The 24,010-nt window shown below is 44.0% G+C and overlaps 2 protein-coding genes, 2 non-coding genes and 1 pseudogene across 4 annotated transcripts; 4 read left to right on the top strand and 1 right to left on the bottom strand.

Moving 5' to 3' along the window:
• Positions 1 to 269: 269 nt before the first annotated feature.
• On the bottom strand, positions 270 to 7,801 carry LOC101614463 (putative vomeronasal receptor-like protein 4). Its single transcript, XM_045132835.1, has 3 exons — positions 7,719 to 7,801; positions 5,784 to 5,808; positions 270 to 1,172 (listed from the first exon to the last, which is right to left on the bottom strand). The coding sequence occupies exons 1-3, from the start codon at positions 7,799 to 7,801 to the stop codon at positions 270 to 272; spliced, it is 1,011 nt and encodes a 336-aa protein (XP_044988770.1).
• Trnaa-agc lies at positions 7,269 to 7,341 on the top strand. The gene has a single exon. It is a non-coding gene; the product is annotated as a tRNA-Ala (tRNA).
• Positions 7,802 to 7,941: 140 nt separating the features above from the next.
• Positions 7,942 to 8,014, top strand: Trnav-cac. The gene has a single exon. It is a non-coding gene; the product is annotated as a tRNA-Val (tRNA).
• A 6,195-nt stretch (positions 8,015 to 14,209) lies between these two features.
• On the top strand, positions 14,210 to 15,142 carry LOC123454196 (putative vomeronasal receptor-like protein 4). Its single transcript, XM_045132834.1, has one exon. It carries the CDS (start codon positions 14,210 to 14,212, stop codon positions 15,140 to 15,142), a length of 933 nt encoding a protein of 310 aa, XP_044988769.1.
• A 3,810-nt stretch (positions 15,143 to 18,952) lies between these two features.
• On the top strand, positions 18,953 to 19,815 carry LOC123454194 (annotated as a pseudogene).
• Positions 19,816 to 24,010: the final 4,195 nt, after the last annotated feature.

Raw genomic sequence — 24,010 nt, 5'->3', positions numbered from 1 at the left:
TCTAATAACACATTTCTTTTATTCTTTAAAGTACATTCATTTTTGTTAATTTTAGTTGGTCTGATTTTTTTTTATCCATTAGAATATTAGGACAATGCCAAGTGTAGTGGTGTCCATCTGAAATCACAGAAACAAGAGGATGACAGTTCTAGACCAGACTTACTTATACAGCAAAATAATTTTCTTAATAAAAAGGCATTAGATAAAGTATTTATACACGTGTATCTGTTCTGTCCCTGGAAGAATGTTGTAGAATGTAATTTTAGCATTTAGTGAGCACACCAGTATTTTACAGCATGGATATCTCTATTGATCAGGACAAAAGGGCTGAGAACAGCATAACCAAATTGTAGAAAAATTTTAATCACTGAGAGTATATAATCATATGTTACTATGGATCCCAAGTAGAAGGAGAAGATGAAATCTAACCAATAAAAGAAAAGGAAACAGGTCATGAGAATGAGAGTGCTCAGTGTGGCTCGGATTTCTGGGCTGGTATTATTTGCACACTTGGAGCTATGAAGGTAGAGGACACGCTTGTGATGTTTATACAGGAGCAGAGCCATGGACGCACTGCTCCAGCCCATGAGACTCTGGAAGACGACATCCCGGAGAGTCATGAGAGAGATAAAGAACCACCTCACCATTAGCCTAGATGGTAGCAGATAGCAATATGAAGAATACGTACCAACTCCAGACCTGTTCATACTCGTGTCTGACGTGATATAGTACAGCAGGTTGGAGCTTATCAGAGAATTAAAGATCCAAAAGAGGAGGAGATAGAGAAGAACCTGTCCTGCAGTCTGTGGTTTGAGTTTTCTCCACAGGGTCATCCTGGGGTTGATGGTGACAGCCTGGACCATGCTGAGGAGACAGGTGGTGCAGATGGAGAGGCCTCGGGCCATCCTTCCCAGAAAAACCACAACTTTACAGCCAACATCACCTAGGAAGTTCCTGAAATAAAAAAGTGTCCACGCGTCTCTGAAAACTGTGCTGCCAATAATGAGTACATTTGAAAGTGTCAAGTGAATGAGGATCATGTTTATGGGCTTTTTCTCAGGCTCTGTGACAGTAATACATACAAGCTCCACAAATATTAGTACATTTCCTAAAATTCCAGGTCCAGTAAAGACAAGACAGATTACTTTATCCATGATGTCATTCCAAATGATCTTCCAACTTTATGTACTGAAGTAGAAAATAAGCCTTTAAGAAAATCAAGTGAGGCATCCTATTATTCTCATGAAAGTAATGACTTCAGAAATATCTTAACATTCATAATTCTGTCACAGCAGGCACTGGATTATGTTTTATGCTTTCTTCTTGTTATCTTGCTTCCTTTCACAACGAGGTGGTGATAAGTACTGCCCCAGCTAGCGGGGAGTCGAACAAAGAAGCGAGGTGAAAATTAACCTGAATGAAAGAAGGCAAACAGACACAAGAAGGAGACCGTGCTAGGTGTTTGTCACGGCCTCGAGAGTTTATTCTTACATGTAGGTTTATATAGGGCTGTAGGGGGAAGGGGACGTGGTCAGGGCAAGGAGTTGTAGGGGGAAGGGGACGTGGCCAGGGCAAGGACTTGTTAGGAAACCTAGAGGGGATGTAATTAGGTGTTCATCTAATCTTGCCTCACTGGCTTAACATCCTGACTGCACCAGGTTTCACATCCTGACCATAAACTGGCCTTTTGCAAAAGATAAGATTCTGTAAGCAGCCTGCTGACCGGTTCCAGAAGTACCTAACGGAAAGCTGGATGTACCAGCTTTCTGAGTAATGAGTCAGTTTATGAGCAGGCCCAGGCAACATGGAGAAGCTTTTGCTCTATGGCTCCCGACAAAGTACCATCCAGGCACAGATCCTGTGATAATGCATCTACTTGCCTTCTCCAAAGTTCCATCTCTGTATCCGTCATCCAGGAATGTCAAGTGATTATTCCCAGAAATAGACTAGAGACACAGCACCGTTTTGCAGTCTCTAAAATAACACAAGCCTGGGTACTTACTTCAAATGCTTCCTTAACCTTCATTGTTCACATACAAGCTTGGCCTCGAGGTACAGTATGGCCTTGGTGCTTCACCTTATGCTTCCCCACGTGCAGCCATCTCTCACTAGAATATAGACTGACAGAGGCTTGTAGCTGCTGGGGAAAATTGTGGTTAGGCACACGAGAAATTACATGGCACACCCCTCTCCTCACTTTGGCCACAAGTGACACACAGGTTAGTGATGTGGGAGAGTAAAGTCCAGCCCTCTGGCTGAAGATGGCACTAACTGTGGTAGAACTTGTGCTCCCAATCTTGCACACAGAGGGAGGAATCATATTGAAGGTACTTTCTCTCTTCCTCCCAGTTCTCCTGTTATTCCTCTCCATTTCTCCTGAGATTATTTCCCTAACAAAAATCCCAAGAAAACAGGTACCATCTCAGGGTCTGGTCTTCTAGACTCCAATCAAAGTCACACTTTGCTGATGTGTTTTGTCTTTTAAGGACCATTGAGTCTAATTGTTTTCTCAGAAAGGTCCTTCCTAAAATTACACACTGATATGTGTGATAATTTTATAAATGGTATCATTTTTTTCTGTTTTTTTTTTGAGGCAGAAATTAATCTGCTAGTTTAATATCTGTATATATTCTTCACATGTCAGCCTGGGTTTGATTTGTCCTCCACAATCTGACATCCTCTCCATATCAAACTTAATTTTAATCATTGCAACTCATCCAAACAAATGTAACATTGGCAATTCCCTTGCCACAGGAGCATATATGATATCTCCAGGAGGATCTTTGCTCAACCACTGTCCTTCCTAATCCCTAGTTGTTCCATCATTCACGAAGCAGCTCAGATTTTAGTCACATACACTTTCCCTGGACTCAGCAGACTATGTTTCCTGTGGACCTGCTTCCTTCGTGTCCTGGACATTGAGAAACTCTGAGATACGCTAGTTTTGTAGCATAGTGTTGTAGAGCAGAGCATCACATACTATCATATCCAGGCTATCCAGCACCCACTATTACATGCTTGAAACTAGTTCATGAATTAATTTTATACAAGTCTTGATTTTAGAACTGAACATCAATCACAGATATGATGTGATGAGCCAATCTGGAGAAATTTTTTTTTTTCTTACACTTGTTTAATCGAAATCGCCTAAAGAAGTCAGTCTGTTTGGGTGACACACTCAGCAGGGTATTTAGTTTGTCCTCCCATGTGCGATGAAGGAAATTCCTAGGGCTACCTCAACCTAGTGAATGAAATGGACTGTCCTTTAAGGGATTTATAAATTATAGTTAGTGCTCATTTGCAACACTGCTCAGCATTGAGCTGCTTAGGATTTAATTACACACCTCTTTGTTTTCAAAGGCATAGATAGCAGAATTTCTAATAACCAAATTGTCATGGAATTCCTAAACATTGCCTAACCTCGTCTGGAAAAGCTACACATGTCCATGTACTTTATGTCTGGTGAGAAGAGATAGCTTCATTTATTAGAGGCGGGGGGGAGATAGATAAAGAGGCAGACAAAAAGAGAATGAGTAAGGGCACACCAGGGCCTCCTGCCCCTGTAAACAAACTCCACACACATGCAACATTTTGTGCATATGGCTTTATATGGGTATGGGGTAACTGAACCCAGGCCATCAGGTTTTCAGGCTTTGCAAGCAAACACCTTCACTAGCTGAGCCATTTCTCCAGCTCCTTGAAAAATATTTTTATTAACTTGAGAGATAGTTTTTAGAGAGAAAGAGAGAGAGAGAGAAAGAGGGAGGATATGGCTAGATCTGAGCTTCTCGCTACTGAAAAAGAACTCTTTATTTTTTTTATTTTTTTGTAGTTTTTTAAAATATATTTTTAAAAAATTTTATTAGCATTTTCCATGATTATTAAAACAAATCCCATGTTAATTCCCTCCCCCCGCCACTTTCTCCTTTGAAGAAAAGAACTCTTTAAACACACGAGTCACTCGAGCATCTGGCTTTTGGTGGGTACTGGGTAATTGAACCCAGGCCTATCCTTCTTAATCTAAGCAAGATACCATTTTCTGCAACAAATGGGGTGGAGTAAGTTATACAGACGCCACATGCATGAGAAACATAACAATATTCAGAAACATAAAGTTCTGGCTTCACAAGAGTATGGTTTGCAATTGGCCAGTCTGGATTCAAATCCTGGCTTTCTCAATTCCTATGTGCATTACATTAAACATACTTGACCTTCCATAGATACAGTGTTTTCACCTGTAACTTAGAGGTGTTGCTTTGTACCATGAAGCTTTACACTAAGAGCTGCCTGAGTTGAAGAATATAGTGTATAGAAATGTTCAGAAAGTGTGAATCAGGGCGGGAGAGATGGCCAAGTGGTTAAGGCCTTTGCCTTCAAAGCCAAAAGACCCAGGTTTGATTCCCCAGGACCCAAATAAGCTGATGTACAAGGTGGCACACGTATCTGGCTCTCTATCTGCCTCTTTCTCTCTCTTTCTGAAATAAATCAACTAAACTTAAAAAAAAAAAAAAAGCCAGGCATGGTGGTGCATACCTTTAATCTCAGCACTCAGAAGGCAGAGGTAAGAGGATTGCCAAGAGTTCTAGGCCACCCTGAGACTACATAGTTAATAGCTAATTCCAGGTCAGCCTAGACCAGAGTGAGACCCTACCTCGAAAAACAAAAAAAAAAAAAACAAAAACAAACAAACAAAAAACGAATCAGCCATGGTGGCACATGTCTGTAATCATAGCACTTGGGAGGCAGAGCTAGGAAGTTCAACATGAGTTCGAGGCCACCTGAGACTACATAGTGAATTCCAGGCCAGCCTGAGCTAGAGTGAGACATGACCTCGAAAAATAAAAGTTTTTAAAAAGTATGAATCATTTTCCAAAGCAATTGTTAGTATTATGACATGTTCTCATGTACATTTCCTTACAGATCTCTATAATGTTAGTGCTGTAGTTTAGATTCAACAAAGTGGAAATTCAAAGTAAATGAAACCACAATGAACTAGGTAAGTGTGGCCCATTCTCAGAATAGTGAAGGACTCCACTGCTTACACAAGTCCTGTGCTAGTGGGGGAAAGACATACTTGGCTTACACACGTCTCCACACACATGGCTGTGGAGCAGCTGCAGGGAACCCGCTTCATCACAGGTAGGGGAAATACCATCCTGTGCCTCCTATCCCTCCCTGGCCTGTGCAGTGAGTGGCTCTGGCACGGGGCATCTCACACGCTGCCACACATGGGCTCCCTCGTAACACTGAAATATGAATTCTGGAAGGCGGTTGGGAAATGACTGGCCCTCTTTTCCCAGGTCTTTCCATCTTCTTCTCCAACAGGGACAAGGCATCCCAGACCCTCCTCTCCCACCACCTGCTTCTGACCAGCCCTGCCTCAGTTTCCCTTCCGAGATCCAAGGCAGCTGCACCTGCAGTATCCGGAGCACTCACCTGTGCAGTCTGTGGCGTGCTCAGGGTGGCCACCTTGAAAACAGCTCTGATGGCTCACAGACAGGTCCTGTTTATCCCCTCCTGATGTCCCAGTGTTCAAGACCAACTCTCCCTGCTGTCAAGATGTCACCACGAGGAGCTGTGGCTTCACCAGGGGATCTTTATCCTTTTGTGTACACCTCCAACCCAGGGCAAGCTCTGTCACGTTCCTGGTGCCCTGCAATTTGTCAAGAACAGAAACTTTTTGATCGTAATGACTATTCCCATGTAGCCATGAGAAGGAGAGCTGTGTGGACGTCAAGGGCCCAAGGTCCCTGGATTCTAGGAGTTTGTTCCTGTCTTGCCACTTTTACTATCAAAGCCACGTAGAGACTTGGGAAAACACCTGAGAATTCCAAGTGGCTGCTCTTTCAACCTTCTCAAAGTGTGGTACCACTGGTAAGTGGTTACCAGGAGCTAGAGTCAGTAGCTGGTCTTCCTTTGTTGTGCCCATGTCAGAGCAGCAGGGGAACTTCCCAGATGGTACTGTCTGTTTAGGCATATTTACTGGCTTTATGCATGAGCCAATTCCTACACCTCACAGAAAGGTGCTAAAAATATCTCCTCTTCTTCATAGGCTACCATCTCTTCAATGTTTGTGCTCTACTGTCTTTTCAGCTGTCAATCAATTACTCTGGCTCTGGAAACTCATATTTTTCAATTATTTTCCAGACCCTGAGGAGAAAGACTGCAGAAGCAGATGTAAGGAGCACATATCAGTTCTAGGTCCCTAAAGCCATTTTAGGAAGTAATGTATGTAACCTTTATTTGCCCATTAGTATGAGGTCAGGACAAAACGGAGTCACTGAGGACAGCAGGAGGATGGCAGATACCAGGGAGTGGGCCATCCACATTCTTCAAGGGACCTCCCACCATTGACCCTTCCTTGCCTAGCAATGCCCCCAGGTCTAGGTTTCCTGCCCCCTCCTGTCTCAGGACACCTGGTCAGTGTTCTGGTGACACACCCTGGCTGTCTTAGATCTCCCCTAAAGAAACCTTTTTTTTACTCCCCCCTTCTTCACCTTCCGCCAGCTGAAGAGCTCTATACAGTCCACTGTCTGTGATCCCAAGTTTACTGCTCCCCCCTTGAGGGTCAGTCTTGGCAGCTCGTGATTTTCCCGAACAAAAGCTTCACTTTTGCCTCAGTGCTCTCCGTGGTCTTGGTCCCTCGTGAACCTTCCAGTTCGCAGAGGAGATCCATGGAGAAGGTAGTTGGATGAACCTTCCCCTCGGAAACGCTGCAGACCTGTTCCGATGATGCTGTCTGGTCTCTGGCCTTCTGCAGACACGTTCCCACGGTGCTCTCTGGTCTCTGGTCTCTGGTCTCTGACCTTCCCTCCCTCCCTTGGGGCCTTTGTGTGGTGAAGGAATACCTGGGATTTGAGGACCTGAGACTGGATATTAACACTATTTGTCTAGCCCCAGGATTGGCTTGACAAGGAAAACCAGGACCGTTTTCAGAACTGAGCTTAAGTAAACCTCTCTACCTCACAAGGTTAGCATGCCTCAGGAGTTTCATTAGAACCCCAAACTGAAGAACCAAAGATAACCCTGCCATCTCTAAAGGCCACATCTAGCCTGGCTCTTCTGCTGGGATTTGAGATTTGATGGAACCAAACCATTATAATATCCACTTCCTTCTACTTCCCTTTCTTGGGCTCTGACAGGAAAAAAAAAAAAAAAAAAAAAAAAGTGGTCTTTGAGCTGGCAACCAATGAATGGACTCGGCTTATGGTCCCCTGGGCTCCAGAGACTGTGGGTAATAAATTGAGATGTGAACAGTGGACTGTGGCGGGGGATTAGCTCAATCGGTAGAGCGCTCGCTTAGCATGTGAGAGGCAGTGGGATCGATGCCCACATCCTCCAAATTTTGCTCCTTCGACCTCAGCCTCGGATTCCAACATCTCTTGTAGACAGAACAACGTGGTTCGTCGTCCGCTGCCTACCCAAAGACGCCAGCTTCCCAGTTCTAGCCACTGTGATATCAAAACTGAAAGCCTTTTCCTAACGCCCCTCCGTGCTCCAGCCGTCTACCCAGCGCTCTCCGGAAGGTCTTCAGCCGTCACAGTCTCCCTCCCCCCTCTCTCTTCCCCCCTCCCCCTCACTCCCCCTCCTTCCCCCCTCTCCCCCCCCCCACCGTCTGTCTGTCTGTCTCTCTCTCTCAAGGGTCTCCTGCTCCAGCCATGTCCGTCCCTGCCCTCCCCCGTCCGCGCGCTCTGCGCACACGCGCGCATCCCGTGCACCGCGCAGGGCTTCTCCACGCGAGGACCCGGTCCACGCAGCCGCCGCCCAGCGCGCTGACCCCTGCCCAGTGCCGCACCTCCATCCCTACTCCTTGCTGGTTGGGGTTTTGGTTTATTTATTTATTGTCGCTGTTCTGTTTCTGTGGACGTGTGTGACTTCTGCAGGACGCGCCCGCGAGCCCGCGAGCCCACCATGGAGGGAAAGTGTGAGGTCTGCCGTGTGGTTTCCGTAGTGTAGTGGTTATCACGCTCGCCTCACACGCGAGAGGTCCTCGGTTCGAAACCGAGCGGAAACACAATAATGTTTTGGCGGCTGTGAAAACAACAAATCATAAAGCTTGGGATGGAAAAAGCGCGTGTATATTACGTTCATCTTGGAAACTGGGGAACCGAACCTGTGTCCTTTGGTCTGGCAGGCTAGTGCCTTAACCGCCGGGCCATCTCTCCAGCCCCGCCTTGATTTTTTTTTTTTTTTTTTTAACTTAATGGAGAAGACCAAGACACCGGGTCTCCATGATGCACACAGAAGGGCGCACCGCTAGCTTAGGAGTGCCGGAGGGACATCGCTCAAGAAGCAAAGCTATCAGGGAACTTCTCCGAGAACACCTGGGCAAGCGAAGTTCTCGGAGGGGCGTTTCCTTCTGTCCTAAAGTCGATTGAGGGGAAGGAGGGAAACGAGAAACTAAGAGAGCTCCCATCAGGGGCAGGGCGACGGGGGTTGAGGCATAATTTAACAGTGTCCTGCTGTAGCATCCTAGGAAGAGTAACATGGTGTGGACCCGGTCCCCTCTTCATGATGATATATATATATAAATTATAATTTAAATTATAATTTAATTATAATGTATAATTAAAAGTAACTTGCCTGTAGGGGAATCGAACCTGCGACCTTGGTGTTATTAGCACCACGATCTGACCAACTGATCTAACCGGCAGGAGGAGCTTACCTTTTCCTAAGTAGCCAGATGAAAAATGCCTGTCTGTTTTCTACTTAAAGGTAAATTATTCTATTGCCAAATGAAGCGTTTCTTATTTATTTGTGTGTTTGTTTAGTTAATTTTGGCTCTTTGAAAAATGTTTCGACCTCGTTCTGTTCTAGTTCTAAATGTTCCTAGAAATAAAATTCTGCAAAAGGGAACAAAGGTCCCTGTCCGGTGACTCGGGACGCGGGCTGGTTCGGGACCCGCGGGGCACCCAGGGCACCGCCAGGCTCCGCGGGCTCCAGGGAAGCGCGCTCGGCCCCTCTGCGCGCCGCCGCCCTCCCCTCCTCCACACACACGTACGTATCAAAATCCAGTTTTTACCAAATTCTCGAAGCCACTCTCGGGCTTCTGCTTGTAGAACATCTGCATGAGCCTTCACTTGAGATTCCCGCCGGGATCTCCGCAGGACTCCTGCATGCTTCTGGGCTCTGGCCGCGGGTTCCAGAACCAAGAGACCATTCCTCCCCCGCAGGCCAGCCTGGGCTTACGTGAGGCGGGGGGTGCGGGGAGGAAGGTTTCCAGGTCTTTCGGAGAGACCCCTGCCGCCTGCGCCGCTCCGGCACGGTGCCCCACGGAGCTTCACACAGGCGTATGACCAGGAGTTCCAGGCAGCGTGGGCTTCACAGCGACAACCAATATCAAAATAATAAATCAATCAAGAGCAAACCTGTAGCCCTCAAACAAGTTCCACAAATTTGCAAAGCACAAAATCTGTATAGCAACATCACTTCTGTTTGTTTGTACACAGCGAACGATGCAGATAAGGAATTAAAAGAAAAAAAATTCCATGTACAGTAACAGCCAAGAAACGAAATGTTTATGAAGAAGCATTTCACCAATGGGGAGAAAAAAAAAAAACAAAACTTTTGTACTAAAACCATAAAATATTTTTCTTTTCCTAGGTAGATTTCATTTACTCATTCTACATAGTTACATATGATTCCACAATCTTAATGATTAAAACTTTTACAACTTGATTTTGCCGTTTTCAGCCCCTTTATCCCTATCAGCAGACATTTCCATGTTGCTAAACACTAGTGTGCTCACGAAATGAAATTATTTTCGACACCCATTCATTCCTCCATGAACTAAGGGTTTGCACATTGAGAACTGTGTTTTTCTGATGCGTTGGGATTTTTGTTTTTTTCTTTAAAAAGTGGGGGTCACTATTGCTGAAGACTCCACATAATTGGGCTGCAAGGTCACTGAGAAATCCTGCTGGAACTGAGCTGAAAACCTCCTCCATGTAGACCAGCTGACAGAACGCTAGAAAAAGCCACACTGCATGCAGTTCGATGGGAGAGAGAGAAATCACCAGTGAAAATATTCAACAGTGGACACTGCAAGCCTTATATTTGGCAAGCCAGGCCAAATGAGCCAATGGGTGCAATAGTGGGACGTCTGTTGAGGGGAAACCAACAGCCCTCTAATTTGACTGGAGGCCTGCGCCATAGGGGGTAATATATCCCTGATACTTAAAGTCTACCACAGGGGTAGTCATGAGCCCTAGGGGGGTAATGTCTGCTGCTGTCTGGCTAAATGTATATACTATGCTCATCAAGCTGCCCAGTAAGCACTTCTCTTAATGTTCATTCGTATATATTAATGCTACTCTCACTTTTTCATTACAGAACTTTCTCTTTTCTGATGGCAGTGACCTTGGGATGATTAAGGCATCATGGTGCTGAGAAGAAGTGACAGAGGAGTGCTCAGCACTGCAATATCTTTTATACACCTTCGCGGAAGAGGCGGCGGAAAGAATGTAAGAGCCAAAGGAAAGCTAGGACTCCTCCAGACACAAAATGGCCTGGATATCCATGACCTCACCTCAAAGTGCCTGACACCACCTATACAAGACCATCATAATAGGAGGAAAAGATCATGACATCAAAATAAAAGAGAGACTGATTAAGAGGGGGAGGGTATATGAAGAGAGAAGAATTTCAATGGAGAAAGTGGGGAGGGGGGAGGAAGGGTATTGCCATGATTGCTTACCATCATGAAAGTTGTGAATTATAAAAAATAAATTTAAACCCAGAACTCGGGAGGCAGAGGTAGGAAGATTGCTGTGAGTTCAAGTCCACCCTGAGACTACAGAAGGAATTCTAGGTAAGCCTGAGCTAAAGTGAGACCATACCTCGAAAAACAAAAATAAATAAATAAATAAATAAAATAATATTTTAAAAAGTGGGGGTAAAACTGGAACCGAGCTGGAAGCCTTCTCCCTGTTGACTAGCTCTCATGGTGCTGGAAAGTGCTCTGCAAGCCACTGGAGGTGAAAAACCATCAATGGCGTTAACCAACAGTGGTCCCTGCAAGTTATGTAGTAGAAAGCCAAGAACTTACTGGAAGACTCTCCACTCCACCACCTATATCTTGAGGCTTTTAGCCTTTTGTTTGCAGTTTAATTTTTTTTTTTAAATTTATGTAAGAGAGAGAAAGAGGCAGGGTGGGGGAGAGAAAAAAAATGGGCACACCAGGGCCTCCAGCCACTGCAAATGAACTCCAGATGCATGTGCCACCTCCCGCATCTGGCTTTCTGTGGGTACTGTGGAAAGGAACTCTGGTTGTTGGGATTTGCAGGTAATTACCTTAACCCCCGAGTCATCTCTACAGCCCAGAAATTGACTCTTTGCCTACAACCATCAGTAGATGAAGAAACAGACATTAGCACTAAGGGAGTTTCCCTGCTCTCTCCTGGATATCAAACCTGAAGACCCACTGAGTCTCACAGCTGGTGACCTTTTGTCAATGTTACTATACTCTGAAAATGTTGACAAAGTGACCACTTTGAATTCTCCAGTGTTTCTTTCAAGTTGGCTCCTGGCTTTTGTAGTGAAATGGGGGCAAGACTGAAACGAAGTTGAAGAATCCAGGGCTCTCAGGACACTGTTCATCATCACAGCTCTCCTCCCTGTGTCCACACTGGCACTGTAATTAGGATCAGAAAGTTTCTGGGATCTGCAAATGTCAGGGCACCAGGGGAAGTGGAGAGCTGGCCTTAGGGACAGAGGTGTGCAGACAGAGCCCGGCTCCCGTGGGGAAGCCAGGACTCCTCATGGTGACATCTTGACGACAGCGAGAATTACCCATGAGCACTGGGGGCTCCCTTACCCAGAAGTGATAACACAGCCAGGCTGTGACCTGTCAGAGCACACACACCGAGCTTCCGCAGACTGCACAGGTGAGTGCTGCAGACGTGGCAGAAGTCCCTGCCTTTGACCTGGGAAGGGAAGCTGAAAGGCAGGGCAGGAGGGCGGGGTGGGGAGATGTGGATGAGCTCTCATGTCACGGTGACAGAGGAAAGTGGCAGAATCAGGCAAAAGGCCCATCATTTCCCAGCGGCCATCCAGAATTCTGTTTCATGTCATGAGGGAGTCCGTGTCCTGCAGCATGTGAGGTACCGTGTGCCAGAGCTGCTCATTTCACAGGCCAGGGAGGGATAGAGGCACAGGATGACAGGTCACCTGCATGTGAGGAAGCACTGATTCTCTGCAGTTTCTCCAAGGCCTTGACTGTTCTTCACAACATTAGTTAGACTGTATCAGCCGGCCTCCTTGGGATGGAGCTCTGTTCCACTCTGTATTACTGTCTACATTTGTTATCCTTCATATTCTCCTTTCCTAGACCCAAAGTATAGCACAATGGAAAATTACAGAAAGTAGAGGGAGAAAACCAACCCAAGAACAGCAAATACCACTGGGGTGGATGAGAGCATGTGTGCTTAATGCTTGTTGAGCATTTTCCTAAGCACTGTGCCTCCGCTCACTCTGTCGTCGTGGACAACTGCGTGGTACAACACACCACCGTAGGTCAGTGGCTCTTCGAGTGGCCTAGTGTAACGTGCTCAGGGTCATGCATTTGGGGAAGAGAGAAACCATGATTTGACATTCGGAATGGTTGTCAGCACAGGTGTTCTTGTGAGTCATGGACTTTATCTTTCTCAGGTTTAACCAGCTCTCTGGCAAATGGAACGTGTGTGCTCCCCTGGCCCCCACAACTCATTTCCTGCCAGAAATGCTGGATTCAGGAGAATCATACTGACTGCACTTTGTGATTTCTTAAATGCTGGAGGGGAGAAGCTTGTGAAAGGTTATTGAAATGTACACATAAGCCTCTCTCCACATAGCCAGCACTTCCATAGACCTGTGTTCATGACTTACCCACTGTGAGTAGAGCACTGAGTAGAAAAGGCATGACCATTTCCTCATTACAAATTCCATTGTTGATGAGTCAGAGAAGAGACAGAAGTATCTAAAATATTTATCCAGCCACAAGAAGACCAATCCTGGGCTGGAGAGATGGCTTAGCAGTTAACCCCTTGCCTGTGAAGCCTAAGGATCCAGGTTCAATTCCTCAGTACTCACATAAGCTGGATGCACAAGGTGGCAGATGTGTCTAGAGTTCACATACTGTGGCCGGAGGCTCTGGCACACCCATTCTTTCTTTCTCTCTCTCTCCAAAATAGATAAATAAACAATTTTTTAAAAAGGAATACCAATACAGAGACATTCACATTGAAATTTAACTACCATTTATCAATCGCTTAAAGCATAGTCCATGTCGTTCACTGGACTGGTGAAGCCTGGACACTCACCTCGTCCTGCATGTGAGTGCACTCTACTAAACACTCACTCAGTGTGCCAGAGTGGATTAGCTTCTCCTGGCCCTTCAGTTTTAAAAATCGTAAGAACAGAGACCAACTGGAACATTTCTCCAGATTGGCTTGCCAGATCAGCTCTGTGATTATTGTACAGTTTTAGATCCAGGGTTTCATTTAATAACTTGTTCATAAATAATATGAACCATCTAATAGCCATCACTATGCTAGAATGTGTAGACGCTCAAGACTAAAATGGTGTCTGTCAGGATTTCTCACTGTCCCAGACAGGAAGGAAGCAGATACACATTGAACACTGGTGAGTTCAGGAAGAGTATACCAGACTAAAGATTGAGTCAATTTGTGAACAGTGAGTGCCTGATAGCAATGAAGGGCTGTGGTTGACCAAGATCAGCTTGAGGAAGTTACATATATTCCTGGGTCAAGATAAGTGATAATGTTTCATTTTGGGGGGGGAGTTTAAATTATTCAGAAATAAGTTTAATATGGAGACGATGCCAAATTGTGGAGGATAAATAGAATTCAGGCTGACATGGAAAGTTATATGTGTTTGTAAGACATGAAACTGATGAATAGGTTTTTTTTTTCTTCAAAATCACATTTTCATTCAAACATAGAAGGAGAAGAAACAGAAAAAACAAGAAGATCACTTACAAAGTGGTCACATATCCATGGGTCGTGACTTTAAGAAGGATTGACTTATAGACTAGGGCATTTCTGACAGAGAAAATAACTGGACTTAACAGTCCTTAAAAGACAAAAAGACATAACCAACAAGAGGTGCTTTTTCATTGGAGTCTATACACTGATTCCTTTCACGACAATGAATAGTACATTCTTTCTTGAGTTTTTCAAATGTGTTTTCTAGTTCTGTGCATAGTTAGGAGATGATTTGGAATATCCAGACAATAATCTGCCTCTTTCTTACTGTACCTGGACTTGTGGGGAATATACTAATATTTGTGAGATATATGTATAATTTTCTCATGAAGAATGAGATGAAATGCACAGACCTCATCCTCATTCACTTGGCACTTTCAAATATACTTATTATTTGTAGCATAACTATCAGTGAAACAGCCATTATTTTCTATTTCAATAATTTTCTAAGTGAGGTTGGCTGTAAAGTTGTAGTTTTTCTGGGAAGGATGGCTCGAGGACTCTCCATCTGCACCACCTGTCTCCTCAGCATGGTCCAGGCTGTCACCATCAACCCCAGAATGACCCTGTGGAGAAAACTCAAACCACAGACTGCAGGACAGGTTCTTCCCTATCTCCTCCTCTTTTGGATGTTAAATTCTTTGATAAGCTCAAACTTGCTGCATTATATCACAGTAGTCAGAACTGTGAACAGATCTGGAGTTCACATGTATAGTGGGTACTGCTATCTGCTCCCATCCAGGCTAATAGTGAGGTGGCTTTTTATCTGTCTCATGGCTCTTCGCGATGCTGTATTTCAGAGTCTCATGGGCTGGAGCAGTGCGTCCATGGCTCTCCATCTGTATAAACATCATAAGCATGTCCTCTACCTTCATAGCTCCAAGTGTGTGAACAATTCCAGTCCAGAAATCAGAGCCACACTGAGCACTCTCATTCTCATGACCTGTTTCCTTTTCTTCTTCTGGGTAGATTTCATTTTCTCCTTCTACATAGGTTCTATGATAACATATGATCACATAATCAATATGATTAAAACTTTTCTACAAGTTGGTTATGCTGTTCTCAGTCCCTTTGTCTTGATCAGCAGAGATGTCCATGTGGCTAAATCCTGGTGTGGTCACTACATGCTGAAATTACATTGCACACACATCCCTCCATGAACAGAAGGGACCTAAATATTTGCTTTGAGCTAAAAATCCATACGCAATTTTTCAATATATAACTGTGCCTGGGCTAATCTACCTGTAAATCCTCTTCTCTATGTAATTACAGGCAGTGTCACTATGGTTTTCATGCAATTTCCCATTCATTTCTTTCTTTCTCTTTTTATTTTTATTTTTTTAAGTTATGGTCTCACTCTAGCCCAGGCGGACCTTGCACTCACTCTGTAGTTCCAGTCTGGCCTCAAACTCACAGAGATCCTCTTAGCTCTGACTCTGCAGTGCTGGGATTAAATTTGTGTGCCACAACACCCAGCTTCATTCCTTTCTTTTTGCTCCAAATTGTTGTAACATTAATAAAAGACCAGTGTTTAATTGTCTATTTATTCTACATGTTCCAGGGTTTTTAAACATCTCATTTCTCTTTTTCTTTGTTTCTCCCCATGAATTTGTGTTTCCATATTCTTGGAGTCAAATATTCAAGTAGCTTCATATCCTCTTGTTAGCCTGAAACATTATGGTTCAAAAACTGTCTTTCATTTTCTTAGCCATGATCTGAGGTGTATATTGTTATTAACAACCAAATGTAAGCACATGTGGCAAGTAAGCAGTGTGTAATGACAGTTAAACCACTGGTGCCATTTCTGAATGTTAGTACTCAACACAAACATGGATGACATTGCTTCTGCAAAGGCTCTGTCTGAAAACCTAGTTATGGTCTGATGTGAGTTAATGACACTCTCCATTTTTTTTCATTCCATTTTCATGTTTGGGTGGTAGAGCACAGCAATATGGCTTGGTAATATCACCTCTGGTAACCAACAATACTATCCTCATTCATCCTTCCCAAAAGAAAATTATTTTATTCATATAACCTCTGTACCCTGCGTTGTCTGTGGAGGGAGGCAGACACCATACACAGAACCGAAGACTTAGTCTGGTTAGCGCTGTGGTCTCGCACCTCTCCACGGCGGCTGGATGGGTTTGTGACACACACAGAGCTATGTGATGGAATATACTGGAGCACATGCACAAGCGTGCGGGAATCAAGAAGAGGTCTCTTCGCTTTGCCTTTGACTTTGTCAGGAGACCGTGGGGGGGGGGGCACATCAGGGAAGCAACAGGAGGATGAAGCCTGTGTGTTGGAAACCACAGACGACCTGATGGTGACATGGAGCCAGTGAATTATCCACCCACGTGCCCTTGGTTTCTCATGTGTGATATAACAAACCCACTGTGTTTAATCCATTTGTGTGCTTTAATACTGTGGAGCTATTGCTGAAAGTCTTCTGCTGTGGAGGGTGTCTGATGGGCAAAATATTTCATTAAACAATTTTCAAAAGCATCATGTCCTGATTTACCTCTGATTATTGCTTCTGATTATTATTATTACTTATGATTATCACCCGATTACTTCTGATCAAGGGACCAGTGAAATATTGTAAGCACTATATAGATGGGGAAGAAAATGCCTTTCTTGTGGGATTGGATCGAGTGTGGCACTGGATATGCCCTTCATGTGAGAGGATTACTTCTCAGCCACTACCACTAACCTCCTACCCTGGTTGACTGCCAACGGCTTCCTTCATGAACACATTCCCATCCTTGACTTTGTCCCCAGAGATAGAGAAAGCCACCTAAATTAAATCTGAAAGAAAAAAAGTCCCTAAAAGTAGAAGTAAAAAGAAGACAAGTTGCTACACTGTCTTGATTTCGTCATTCCAGCAGTGCGCTCCAATGTTGAAAACAGACACACAGACCATGAAGCAGCCGAAGGAGCCCAGGAACACATCAATGCATATTGTCAATTAATTTATTTAAAAAATATTTTAAAAGCAAATTTTATTTATTATTTATTTATTTGAGGGCTACAGATAGAGAAGGGGCGCGCCAGGTCCTCCAGCCACTGCAAACTCCAGATGCATGCGCCCCCTTGTGTATCTATCTAAGGTGGGTCCTGGGGAATCAAGCCTTGAACCAGGGACCTTAGGCTTCACAGGCAAGCTCTTAACCATTAAGCCCTTTAAATATATTTTTTAAAATTTTTATTAGCATTTTCCAAGATTATAAAAAAATATCCCATGGTAATTCCCTCCCTCCCCCCCGCGACACTATCCTCTTTGAAATCCCATTCTCCATCATATATTTTTTTTTATTCATTTGAAAGAAAGAAAATGAGAGAGAGAGAGAGAGAGAGAGAGAGAGAGAGAGAGAGAGAGACAGAGAGAGACACAGAGAGAGAGAGAGAATAGGTGTGCCAGGGCCTCCAGCCACTGCATGTGCCACCTTGTGCATCTGGCTTATGTGGGTCCTGGGGAACTGAAGTGAGGTTTTTGGCTTTTCAGGCAAGCACCTTAACCACTAAGCCATCTCTCAAGCATGATTAATCTTTTTTTCCAGATTAAAAAAAAATGAGAGAAAGAGAGAGAGAAGGACTTGATAGAAGAGGAAGTGACTTACTTAATTCTGTGACACACAATCCTTTTCCCATGCTGGTCACAGCTTGGGTTTGTGGGCAGGAAATATGGCCAAAAAGTACAACCTGCCACAGGAAATTGGTTAGTTGTTTACTTTCTCAGTTCACAACTTTGTTTCAAATAACTAACCCCTAAGTAATCCTGAGGTGATTTCTGGCACAAGCAAGTGCAGTAATTATGGAAGGAGAGGGAGCACCATTCTTTCGGGACTGTATCTCTGCAAAGGGTTGCCTTTTTCCTGACACAGTGACAGCTATGACAATAGAAGTCTTCATGGGACTGTTGGGGTGCCAATAACCCTGCAATCCCTGAAGATACAAATACAACCCGTGATCCCCTATCTTGGCAAAAGGAGGAAACCACCCCAAGTCTGTGCCACAGCTGGCAAGGTGGGTAAACCCCATAGTTCTTTTACTTATTCACACACAAGATGACGCATACGCCTAAGGCCATGTGTGCCAATAACATGGCACACGCATCTGGAGTTAAACTGTAGTAGATATAGGTGCCCTCTCTCTCTCTCTCACTTTTACTCTCATGAAAAAATTAATTATGAAAATATAAAGATAGGCTGGAGGGATTGCTTAGTGGTTAAGGTACTTTCCTGCAAAACCGAAGGACCCAGGTTTGATTCCCCAGGACCCACATAAGCCAGATGCACAAGGTGACATATGCATCTGGAGTTCTTTTACAGTGGCTGGACGCCCTGGTACACCCATCCTCTCTCCCTTCCCCCATCCTCTCTCTCTCACATACACACACACTGCCTCTTCCCCTCTCTCAAATAAGTAAACATAAATATAAATAAATTGCTGGAGGCTGCCAGCAAAATTGAACAGAACCTGATGGGGAGTGAGGATTAAAGAGAAAAACAAGAGACAAAGATATAAACAAGGACTCAAGTTCAGGACTGAAGCCTCAATTCATGCTTGCTTATATACACATTGAAGCACCATTAATCAATAACATTAATTTCCAGTGCCCTTTACAGAAGTTTCCATCAAAACAACTTCGTCCACCTTTACAGTCGTGTGCCTGATCATGGGCGGTGGCAGGGGTGCACTGACCACTTCTCAGTACAGAAGGCTCAATAAAGATAACGGAACCGACAAGTCTTATCCTGCAAGTAACTTCTTCCTCATATGTACCCAGAGCAGTCAAGAAGTCATTCCAAGCAATAAAGTCACAATTCACAATGCCAGAAAAGCAAATGGCCACACAACTCAATCCTTCAAGCCTCATGCAAACATACCTCAGAGTTGATGCAAATGCAATGGCTCCGAACAATAAATAAAGCCAAAAATAAAAGAAAGAAATGGATTTGAACCTTGTCATGGGAACCATTGTGCCTTTCTCACTGGGCTTGGCACCCTGGGTACCCTCTGTCTCTGTGAGCTATGTGCTTGGCTTTAGAGGAGGCCCTGGGGAGAAAACTGCCCAACTTATCGTTACCCACTTGGCTGCTATAAATATCCTAACGCTTCTTTCCAAAGCATTGCCCAGAACATTAGGAGCCATTGATTTGAGAAACTCCTTAGAGGACATAGGTTGTAAGAGAGTTGTTTGTATGGACAGCATGGCCCATGACCTCTCAACCTGCACCACTGGTCTCCTCGCGGTGGCCCAAGGCATCACCATCAGCCCCAGAAAGTCAGGGTTAGGGAGGCTCAAGCTTATATCTGCATGGCACACGCTTGTCATGCTTATCTCCTTGTGGATTCTGAATACCTTGCTAAGTGTGAACCTTCTCCATTCCATCAGAAGTATCAGCCTGAACATGTTGCAAACAGTAGACATTATCATTTTTGCTCTTTTCTACCAGGAAGTCAGTTAATAAAATGGACTTTTCTTTCCCTCATGGTCTTCAGAGATGTCCTGTCTCAGGCTGTCACGGGTGGGGCCAGTGGCTACATGGTGTTGCTTCTGCACAGGCACCACCAGCATGTCCTCTACCTGCGGAACCCCAAGCTGCTCCACCAAACTCCCCTGAGCTGAGAGCCGCTCAGAGTGTCCTCCTCCTGATGCTGCTTTCTCTTCTTCTACTGGACTGACTCTGTTTGTTCTCTGTTTTTAAGTTTCTCCTTAGAGAACAGTTCCGTGATGCTAAATATTAGAGAATTTCTGACCACTGGGTATGCCATTTTCAGCCCTTTTGTGCTGATGCACAGACAGACATCTGTACGAATGTTGGCATGAACAGTGGCAGAGAAAAGTGTTAAGAAAATGTCTCTTTCCTTTACCTTGTTAGAGAGTGAATTTAAAAGGACTCTTAGCCCTGTGTGTGAACCACAATCATGTCACAGAACTCTTAAAAAAAAAAAAGCCAATGATCATGCATAGCTCCTGGACCCCAGTCATCTCCATTCCCAGATTCAACTCCACTCACCTTTGCGTGAAGGAAATTGTGTGATTCTCTTACAATGTGGGCTGGCTTTGGGGTACACCCTTGCTTATGAAAAGGATTGTGCAAGTGTACACTTTCCGAATGTCTCCTTTAATGAAATGCATTTTTTCTTCTTAGTGAGCTAAGTCTCTTAACCTTTTCTGCACAGGAAAATGAGTTCACCTTGGATCCCCACCCAAAAACCTTAAGGAAAGCTACTTCAGTGTTTGTGACATTCATCAATTGAGGTTGTTACATTCTCATTGAAGATCAGGGATACCCTGGAGAAATGGCTCCAGTAGTTAAGGTGCTTGCCTGCAAAGCCTAACAACCCAGATTCAACTGCCCAGTACCCAGGTAAAGATGTAATGTGGCTCATGCATCTGGAGTTTGTTTGCAGTGGTTGGAGGCCCTGGTGCATTCATTCTCTCTCTGTCTCTCTTCCCTCTATTTTTCTGTACTTGAAAATACATCAATAAATATATTTTTAAAGACTAAGGAGATAACTTATTCTAATTTTTTGAATTTTTTATTTCTTTCCATAGGTAGGGTATCACTCCAGCTCAGGCTGACCTGAAATTCACTATGTAGTCTCAGGGTGGCCTCAAACTCACAGCAATCCTCTTACTTCTGCCTCCCAAGTGCTGGGATTAAAGGCGTGCACCACCACACTCAGCTCTTATCTTATTCTTTATTGACAACATTCCTTCATACATATACAAAATATACTCTGATCATAATCCATTTCTACAACCTTCCTCATCTAAATCAGAAAGCAAGTAGAAAGAGATCTATGCTTATAAAAGCCTAAAAATTCCACCAATATTAGAAATTAATTGAAGGGGGTGGCTGGAGAGATGGCTTAGTGATTAAAGTATTTGCCTGTGAAGCCTAAGGAACGAGATTCAGTTCCCCAGTAGCAAAGTAATCCAGATGCACAGAGCAGAGCGTGGATCTGGAGTTCATTTACAGTAGCTAGAGGCCCTGGTATGCCCATCCTATTTATAGCTACCTCTCTCTCTCTCTCTCTCTTTAATAAATAAATACAAATATCAAAAATAACTCAAAATGTGGGAGAGGAGGGAATTATCATGGTTTTTTATCTGTAAGTATACAAGTTGTCAATAATAAAATTATACACTAAAAAAATAAATTAGGGGAGGGGCTGGAGACATGCTTAGTGGTTAAGGTGCTTACCTGAAAAGCCAAAGGGCCTTGGTTTGATTCCCAGGAACCCCATAAGCTAGATGCACAAGGTGGCACATGCAACTGGAGTTTGTTTGCAGTGGCTGGAAGCCCTGGTGTGCCTATTTTCTCTCTTTCTCCCTTTTTCCTTCTATCAAATAAATAAATACAAAATTTTTTTTTAAAAGAAAGAAATTAGGGCTGGAGGGATGGCTTACAGGTTAAGGTGTTTTCCTGCAAAGCTAAAGGAGCCAGGTTAGATTCTCCATGTCTCACATTAGCCAGATGCATAAGGGGGCGCACGCGTCTGGAGTTCGTCTGCAGTGGCTGGAAGCCCTGGCGCGCCCATTCTCTCTCTCTCTCTCTCTCTCTCTCTCTCTCTCTCTCTCTCTCTGCCTCTTTCCCTGTCTGTCGCTTTCAAATAAATAAATAAAAATAAATCAAAAAAAAAAAAAGAATTAGCTACTGCAAATGAACTCCAGACACATGTACCAACTAGTGCATCTGTCTTACCTGAGTACTGGGAAATTGAACCTGGATCGTAGTCTTCACAGGCAAGTAAGTGCCTTAACCACTAAGCCATCTCTGCAGCCCCAAATTATTTTTTTTTCAAAGTTTTTTTTGTTTATTTTTATTTATTTATTTGAAAATGACAGACAAAGAGGCAGATAGAGAGGAAGAGAGAGAATGGGCCCGCCAGGGCCTCCAGCCACTGCATAGGAATTCCAGACACGTGCACGCCCTTGTGCATTTGACTAACGTGAGTCCTGGAGAGTCGAGCCTCCAACCACGGTCCTTAGGCTTCACAGGCAAGCGCTTAACCATTAAGCCATCTCTCCAGCTCCCCAAAATATTTTTTTTAATAAGCCAGGCATGATGGTCTTTATTTTTTGTTGTTGTTGTTTATTTTTATGTATTTATTTGAGAGCAACAGACAGAGAGAGAAAGAGGCAGAGAGAGAGTGAGGGAGAGAGAGGAGAGTGGGCGCGCCAGGGCTTCTAGCCCTGCAAACGAACTCCAGATGCGTGCGCCCCTTGTGCATCTGGCTAATGTGGGTCCTGGGGAATTGAGCCTTGAACCGGGGTCCTTAGGCTTCACATTCAAGCACTTAATGGCTAAGCCATCTCTCCAGCACCCCCGAAAATATTTTTAAAGAAATTTTCCAAGGTGCGGAGAATGAATTTTTGCATATTACCAGTGCCTACATAAAGAAACAGACACTGCCAGGCATGGTGGCACATGTCTTTAATCCCAGTACTCAGGAGGGAGAGGTAGGAGGATCGCCCTGAGTTGGAAGCCACTCTGAGACTACATAGTGAATTCCAGGTCAGCCTGAGCTAGAGTGAGACCTTACCTCAAAAAAACAAAATTAATTAATTAATTAATTAAAAAAAATGGAGCTGGAGAGATGTCTTAGTGGTTAAGGCAATTGCCTGTGAAGTCTAAGGACCCAGGTTCAACTCCCCAGGACCCATATACACAAGGGGGTGCATGCATTTGTAGTTCGTTTGCAGTGGCTACAGGCCCTAGTGTGTCCGTTCTCTCTCTCTCTCTCTGCTTATTTCTGTATCTCTCTCAAATTAAAAAATAAAATACAGAAGTGTCCATGCTTACAAATAATAGTATTTAATATTATGAGAGCCCAAGGATTCTATGAAAATTAAACATGAACTCAAAATAGATGTAAGACATGCAGTGAAGAAATGTAAATTGTAGGGCTGGAGAGATGTCTCAGCAGTTAAAGCCCTTGCCTACATAGCCTAAAGACTGGGGTTAGACTCACTAGTACCCATGAGAAGACAGATGCACAAGGTGGCACATGTATCTGGAGTTCTTTTGCAGTGGCTAGAGGCCCTGGAGCACCCAGTCTTCTCTTTCTCTATCTCTGTCCCTCTCTCTCCTTGGAAATAAATACCAATATTTAAAAGAAAAAAAGAAAGGGAAAGCTATAAATTTTAAAATGTAAAGCAAAAAAGCTAGGCATGGTGGCACACGCCTTTAATCCCAGCATCCAGGAGGCAGAGGTAGACAGATTGCAGAGAGTTTGAAGCCACACTGAGACTACATAGTTAATTCCAGGTCAGCCTGGGCCAGAGTGAGACCCTACCAAACAAAACAAAACAAGAAAAAAAAGTCAAGGAAAAGTCTCACAACATTGCATCCAAACAGTCAAGAAAATAGAGATGATGGAATTCATCTCTGTTAACTTTGTCATGGAACCAACTATCCTATTTTTCTTCTCAATCCTTATACAAGTGCTGCAAGAACAGTAGGTGGTTTGTTTTTTTTTTTTAAATTTTTTATTTATTTATTTGAGAGAGAGACAGACACAGAGAGAAAGACAGATAGATAGAGGGAAAGAGAGAGAATGGGCGCGCCAGGGCTTCCAGCCTCTGCAAACGAACTCCAGACGCATGCGCCCCCTTGTGCATCTGGCTAACGTGGGACCTGGGGAACCGAGCCTCGAACCGGGGTCCTTAGGCTTCACAGGCAAGCGCTTAACCGCTAAGCCATCTCTCCAGCCCAGGTGGTTTGGTTTTAACTGCAGTCCAGGTGCACACACTATGTAATCTAGGGAGAACTCAGAGGACTTAATAGAAGGCATCTCCAATGCATTATCATTTCTGACTCAATGTGTGTTCATCTTCTTACATGCTGGGCACAGAATTTTTATTTATTTACTTATTTATTTTTATTAATTTGTATTTTTTAAATTTTTTTCAAGGTAGGGCCTTACCCTAAGACAGGCTGAACTGGAACTCACTCTGCAGTCCCAGACTGGCCACAAATTTACAGTGACCCTCCTGCCTCTGTCTCCCAATC

This window comes from Jaculus jaculus, chromosome 13 (genome assembly GCF_020740685.1).
Source record: "Jaculus jaculus isolate mJacJac1 chromosome 13, mJacJac1.mat.Y.cur, whole genome shotgun sequence".
In the NCBI taxonomy this organism is placed as follows: Eukaryota; Metazoa; Chordata; class Mammalia; order Rodentia; family Dipodidae; genus Jaculus; species Jaculus jaculus.
Note: the sequence above shows the minus strand (reverse complement) of the source record. Positions and strands in the feature narration are given on the sequence as shown.